The sequence below is a fragment of the Pteropus vampyrus genome, unplaced genomic scaffold (genome assembly GCF_000151845.1).
Source record: "Pteropus vampyrus isolate Shadow unplaced genomic scaffold, Pvam_2.0 Scaffold117, whole genome shotgun sequence".
In the NCBI taxonomy this organism is placed as follows: Eukaryota; Metazoa; Chordata; class Mammalia; order Chiroptera; family Pteropodidae; genus Pteropus; species Pteropus vampyrus.
The window spans coordinates 3,821,750-3,828,791 of NW_011888898.1; the positions used below are offsets into that span (position 1 = coordinate 3,821,750).

Sequence of the window (7,042 nt, forward strand, 5' to 3'; positions counted from 1 at the left end):
TGAGACATAACAGAAAAACTCCTAACATTTTTGAGAGAAAATAAGATGACTTTCAAATGTGATTTCTCAGCCATGTCACAATGGCATACTGTCATTTCCTAAAAGGACGGTTTGTTTTTTCTCAAACAGAAAGGTGCTTCTTCAGCTTTGCCAAAATTCAAAGGTAACATATTATCTTCTAGAAAACGATTGTAGGACACCATATAAAAGATCAGTATGATAAAATAAATAATTTCATACACACGAAACACAGAAAAGATATAACCCCTGCAACGGCAGCATTTTGAAATGACACCTGCTTTAGGGCAAACACATTTCTTTGCCAGGAGCGAGGGTTTTGGCCCCATGACTCCTCTCCCCTCACGGCCCATGTGAGCGAGGAAAGGAAAACGGACCCGAGGCCTCTCCGAGACGTATTTCCCGCAGAAGCGGATGAGCCGGATCGCCTCCATGCTAGTGTCAGGGAAGGCGGCGTTGCAGGCAAACTCCGATAAGCACTTCACAGCATCTTGAAAGGAATCGATGGCTGCGGGGAAATGGTGCTGGAAAATAGTTGCTGGGGAGACAAAGGCACATTTATTTTTATAAGAACAGGATTTAGAATGGAGATTGCACACACACACACATGCGTGCGCACACACACACACTCCAGAGATGATTACTTTTGTGAAAATCTAAGAAAAGCATATCAGTATCTATAAAAGACAACATTTCTTATTAAATTATTCAGGAATAAGTGCACTGAGTACGGTTTGGGCTGAACTGGTTCCTGAGCCTAAGCAATGATATAAAGGCCCAAATATTTCATTCAATAAACATTTGAATGCCAACTATGTGCAAAGCATGGCTTTGGGCCCTGGAGACAGAGAAGTGACCAATCACCATTGGATGCTCATGCTCCAATGCGCAAGACAGACAATAATCACCTAAATCAATACGTAATCTCAGGGCAGGTGAGTGCTGGGTGAGACCCAGAAGAGAGGCTGTTTAGGTGGATGGTCAGGGAAGGTCTTGGGAAGGCCTCGGGAAGATCCTGAGGAGTGTCCCTCTACTGAAACAAGACAATAGAGCATTGCATTGTTCACCCTCAGCTGGGAATGTGCGCCTTGGGTGACTTAAGATCACTGCTCTGTGCGTGTGCATGTCCACAAATGACCACAAAAGTACCAGGGTTACTGATTTTGGATTTACACACAAATTTTAACAAGTACGTGAATTCACAAAAATGGAATCGACAAATAATGGGTGTTGACTGCTATTTCCTTCATAGGGCTGTTGTGCACATGTCAAGAACTAAGAATACCACCCAGCATATTATTATATCACAGTATAGGTAAAACGAGAAAGCCCCATTTGGGAGCAAAAGACAGAAAAGAAGCGGTCACTCTTTTAGACTTCCAGGTGGGACATTAAAAGGGAACAGAGCCACTTACTGACGATGTGGCCCGTGGTCTGGAAGGCCAGCTCCACGATGTTCCCATCATGATCTGAGGCTGCCTGGTGGAACACGGCAAAGATGTTCTTCCAGCCTGAGCGAATATTGGCTGCCTGGGAGTTCACCATCTGGGCAACACAGCGGATCACCATGTCCCGGATGGTCGGAGACCTGAGGAAGGAATGGGGTGGCCATGTCATCTGTACTTTGGACCGTGGGAAGGCATAAACACTGCTCATCACACAGAAGCAGCACTTAAAAAATATGTTTTTTTAAAGCACACAGTGATCCATATTCACTTTTAAAAAATCAGACACAACAGAAAGAAAAAAAAGACAATCACTGTGGCAGACAGTTAGTTGCCTACTCAGTAGACATCCTGCCACCTCCTTGATAGTGGAATTCTAATTTCAACTAGGTAGCAACATGTCCAACCAAAGGAAACCTATCATGAACTGTGTAAGACACCATGGCAATCTTGTCTCATGTGCCAGGTCCTCAATTTCCCAGCCTCCTTTGCCCTAGAGGAGCTACATGACCTGCTCTGACTAATTAGATGTAAGAAAACATCCATGGATAGGAAGAGAGGTTCTGGGAAGGTTTCGCTTTTGTCTTAAAAGGAATACACACGGCAGGCTCTGCCCACTTTCCTCTTATTCTCATTCTGAACATGGCATACTGGCTGGAGCTAGAGCCTCTGTCCAACAATCACAAACAATAGGCTCAAGGATGAAAAGCAGCCCTGTGGATGGCCAAAGGGATGAAAAGAACCTGGGTCCCTCATGACAATTAGGGCTACAGAACCAAAGTTGGGACTGCCTGCCTCTGACTTGTTAAGTAAACAATACAAAGCCTTGTGGCTTAAACCACTGCTGGTTTTTCTGGCCCAAAACATTAAGACTAATACACTCATAATTCTACCCAGAGATAACCATTCTTCAATTCTTAGTACATCTTCTCTTACGTTTTTGGGCAAGAATATACATGTAAACACATAAACATAGATGGGAGTATACATATATAATTTAAGATGCAATACTTTAAATTTAATTATTACAAAACAAAACCTGGAGACAGGAAAAACGGTCCATTTTCTTAAGCAGCTGCAAGTTTCAACACTGTGTTACCTGGACATTTGTAACAAATTTGCACTATGTCTTGCAACCTATTAAGACATACACAATAATGGGAGTGAACTCTATTATCTTACAAATTCCAAGAAGCAAGGTTACACAAACCTACTGCTTCTATAGCATTAGCTTTGAAAGTCATTAGAGTGGCTTTGGGATTACAGACTTGACTTGCAAATTTCAACTGGTTTAAGATAACATTCATGTTTGTCTGCTGGATCCATACTAACTATTAATAGGAAAGGTCATTTAGAGAAGGCAAGGAGAAAGTTAAAACCAAGTTAAAAATTAGCTAAAGACCACAAAGTAAATATGCCACCTACAGATAATGGAGTACTGGTTACATTCCTAGGTGACTTTAATACCTAATAAAACTGAATTCATCATTTTCTCCCCATGAGGAAAAAGCAACTTATTGGCAAGAACTAAATATATTCATTAAAATGGTTTTCGTCTGATTGTTAAAAGTAATATAAGACGACAGTAAAAGTTTTGGAAAATGTAGAAAAAATATAATAAAAATATTTCTTTATACAATGGCATAGTATTTCACATGGAAACATACCTTTATTACTACACTGTCTGTACAATTCCATAACCTGCCCTTTTCACTAATTTATTAAACATTCCCCATGTTATAAACTTTGTGAACATTTTTAACCACTGCACAATATTCTATGCTGTAGCTATACCAACATTTACTTTAGCATTCGTGTGTATTTAGGTGGTTTCTGGTTGTTTTTTTTTTTTTTTAACAGTTTTGCATAAATCACAACATTTTGTTGTATTTCAAATTAACTTCTTAGGAGACAGTAATAGACGTACAGAATTCCTGGGTCAAAGAGCACAAAAATATTAAGGCTCTTGACTCATATTGCCAAAATGCTTTTGAGAATGTTACAGGTAGATACAGTTCCACCAACAGTTTCTGAGAGTGGCTGGCAATGTGTGATTCCAAACTTATTCTGCCCCTTTTCAAATGCTGGGTGAGCAGTAGCAGGGCAGGCGGCAAAGGCCCAGAGTTAGCAGATGAGGGATCCTGGTGCCATCAGTGCCACCAGCCAGACCGGCAGGCTCTTGAGCATGCTGCTTTGTCCCATGAGGCCTCGGACTCCTCAAGTACTCTCAATAGTGTTCCCAAAGGTAGGCGAGAGAGTATTTTTGTGCATATGCTAAAATCAGGAGTGACACCAGACTCTAAAATAGGCTTAATTTTGGTCTCTTAAAATAAGCAATAAAGTGAAGGATATAGAGAAACACGTCAAGGAGCCTTTCTTGCTGCCCGTTTTTTTTTTTTTTTTGGTACCCCAAATGGCCCACATGGGCTTAAAGCCTTTGAGCTTATGAGCTTTCATTATTTTTTAAAACAATGACCCAGATTTGCAGTATATGGTTTAGGGATGGAACAGCTAATTCATCAGCACATGCTATAGGTTTTCTTTTCAAAATGTATGCAGAACCCAATTCCACAGTGCCTCACCACCATCTCTGCTCTCTCCTTGGTACAAACACGGACAACTACAAAGGCCGCCTAACTCATCCCACTGCTTCTTATTTTATATGGATAAATGCAGGATGATCTTTTAAAATATGTCTGACCATTTCACTTCTGTGTTCAAAAGCCTCTAATGGCTTCTCTCACAGAGAGCAAGCAGAAGTGCCTACGAAGGCCAACAGTTCCCACATGACCTAGGCGTCCTGCTACCACCATTGAGACTTCATCTCCTAGGACATTCTGGCCTTGTTTACTCTGCCCCAGCTACACTGGCCTCCTTGCTGCTCCGTAACTACGCCAAGCACAGCCTCCAAAAGGCTCCTGCTCTCCTGTCCCCCCTGCTGGTAACACTCTTCCCAAGCACATACAGCCACTCACGGCTTGTTTCTCATTTTGCTTAAGGGTCGCTTTATAAACACATCTCAGCTGACTGCCCCAGATAAAGAAGCCTCCACCTCTATCCCCTTACCTTGACTGACTGAGCATTTGTTTGTTTATCTATCCCACTGGAATATAAACAGGGCTTTACTTTTTAATTTTATGACGGAAAATTTCAAGCACGTGTAACAGTAGAGCAGACAGGGCAATGAACACCCAGATACCCATCACCCTGCTGCAGCCACAATCAAACCAAGGCCAGACAAAAACTGGGATTTTTGATTGTTCTTTATTGATGTACGCTTGGGCACCTAGAACCTGGCAGATGGCAAGCCTCAATAAATACAGACCAAGCGAATGAATGAAGAGGGTGACCGCTTCAGAGGGACAGTGGTCCTGACCTCTTTTACCACCTCCCTGGGGCAGAAATGTTGGGTCATGTAATCCCTGACTTTGTTGGAGGCTGCAGTGGCGCTTTCTCTGCATCGGCCTCAGCAAGGACATGTGACACATTTCTACTAGTTGCAGTGGTGTAATCTGTCCTATGAAAAAGGTTACACGCAGATCTTAGTACGACTTACTTAGACACAATACATGTGAATCACAGCCTGTTTGTTTTATTTGCTTCCACCAACAAGAGAGGAGAAAATTAATTGTGTAACTAGGGGTAGCAGGTCTTTTTAGGCTTCCAATGAGGAATCGGACCAAGGGTCTTTCAGAATGATGCACGTACCTGTTTTTCTTCATGATATGCTCAAAGGGCCTCAGAAAATCTTTCTGGAAACGGAAGTTGGCTAATTCTCCCTTCTCAAGAAACTTCATGGAGAGCTGTCTTAAGGAGTCAACGGCAAAGATAGCCACATCTTCATTAGGGTTACAGCCAACCTGAGCAGAAACAGGAAGTGAGGTGAAATAGGCTCCGTGCAATGATTGCGGATGTGGCGTTCTGAACCTCAAAAATAGACAGACTGCCTTCGAAACACGCTCTGGGAAAACATGCCTAAGGGCAGAAAAACATGGAATTTTGTGGCTATGACCTGTGTGACTTTGTTCTAAGTTTAATGATTAAAGATTGGTATTGCACGCTTAATTAAAAATGCTTTCAAAATGTGTTATTTAAAATTGTGGCAAAATACACATAAAATGTAACCGTCATAAGCATTTTTAAGTGCACAGTTCAGTAGTGTTAGGCAGTTACACCGCTATGCAACCAACCTGCAGAACTTTCTTCTTGCAAAACGGAAACTCTGTACCCATTAACCAACAACTCTCCATGCGCTACTTAATTTTATCCAAATATACACAAGAGATCCGAAGAGTTTAAAGTCTCAGTAAAGCCTTTTATACTTGCCTACATCTGTTACCTAAAGCAAATAATTATAAATGAATATCATCAGTCTCAAAAAATTTAGCAGAAGTATCGAGGCTTTTCAATTTCCTTAAAATTGTACTTGTCCCTGGTTTACCTACTTGTAGGGACTGGAGTTACGGGTGTACATTTGGTGTTTCTCAGACTTCTCCCTCAGGAAGAACCCTCCAAAGCAGAGCAAGGGAATGTTTCCCACCAGAACCCCTGCCAAGGGAGCTGGGCCATCATACAGGAGGCCTGCTCCAAGGGAGAAACTCCACTGACATGGGGTCTGATCCCAAAATGTTTTATTTTTAACAAAAGCCATGCTGCAATACAACTTGTAATAAAAAAAGGGGAACAACAATTGGAAAATGGCTACATAATGGTATGCTTATATACATGGAATAACATTTGGCAGTTAAAAAGAAAAAATAAATCCAGCCTTAAAACAAAAAAGGAAATTCTGTCACATGACAGAATTAATATTGTAGGTAAGACAATATTACCTACATTTCTGTGAGCATCTACACATGTATGTATATAGAAAAATGTCTGGAAAGACATACGCCAAACTGATAAGAACAATTAGCTTTGGGGAGGGTCCTGTTGGGGGTGGTGATGGTCAATGATGTTTTTAGCTGTTTTTAGGGTATTCACGTAATGTCTATGTACTTAGAAACTAATAAAAAAAAAAAATCCCCCTCCTAAAAATCCAGGATTCAGGAATTGCTTTGGGAGTACACACCATGTTCATTGTGCAGCTTTATACAACCCAAGATATGTGTCCTAGTTTTGAAGAGAAACATGTGACTGTTGCAATGACTCTGCTAGAATCCCGAGAACTAAGAGCAGCTGTACTCAGCCATCCGTCCAGTTCCTGAAACCCACGAGATTGTGATGCGCTCCAGTTCCCACTGGGAAGCAGGACATCTGAGGTGGTGGAAAGAACGAAGGGCCCAGAGCGAACAACTGAGTTTCCCACGACTTTGTGCTTAATGGCACTGATTAGATGGAACGGACGTTTGTAATGAAGTTGACAACCATGAAATGTCTAATTATTATCTGCCAGCCTATGTCCCCAACTTGCCATGAGTGACCCACAAATAACTGAGAATTGGCATGTAAAGAGTCTTGACAACAGAATCACAGGTGGGAAAAGTAAATTATACAAAACTGATGTTCCCTCCTCCAAAAAGAAGTCCCACTGAACATGAAATCTAGACTTTGAAAAGTTGAGAAATGTTTACCAAAAC

The 7,042-nt window shown here is 41.5% G+C and overlaps 1 protein-coding gene across 2 annotated transcripts in view; it reads right to left on the reverse strand.

Moving 5' to 3' along the window:
• ARFGEF2 (ADP ribosylation factor guanine nucleotide exchange factor 2) overlaps positions 1-7,042 on the reverse strand; it is a 58,256-nt gene that overhangs the window by 20,903 nt on the left and 30,311 nt on the right. For both annotated transcript variants that reach the window (XM_023534049.1, XM_023534048.1), the window contains exons 21-23: positions 5,172-5,323; positions 1,434-1,606; positions 396-556 (exon numbers count right to left, since the gene is read on the reverse strand). In XM_023534049.1, coding sequence (XP_023389817.1) covers positions 396-556; positions 1,434-1,606; positions 5,172-5,323 — 486 coding nt within the window. The remainder of the gene's footprint in view (positions 1-395; positions 557-1,433; positions 1,607-5,171; positions 5,324-7,042) is intronic.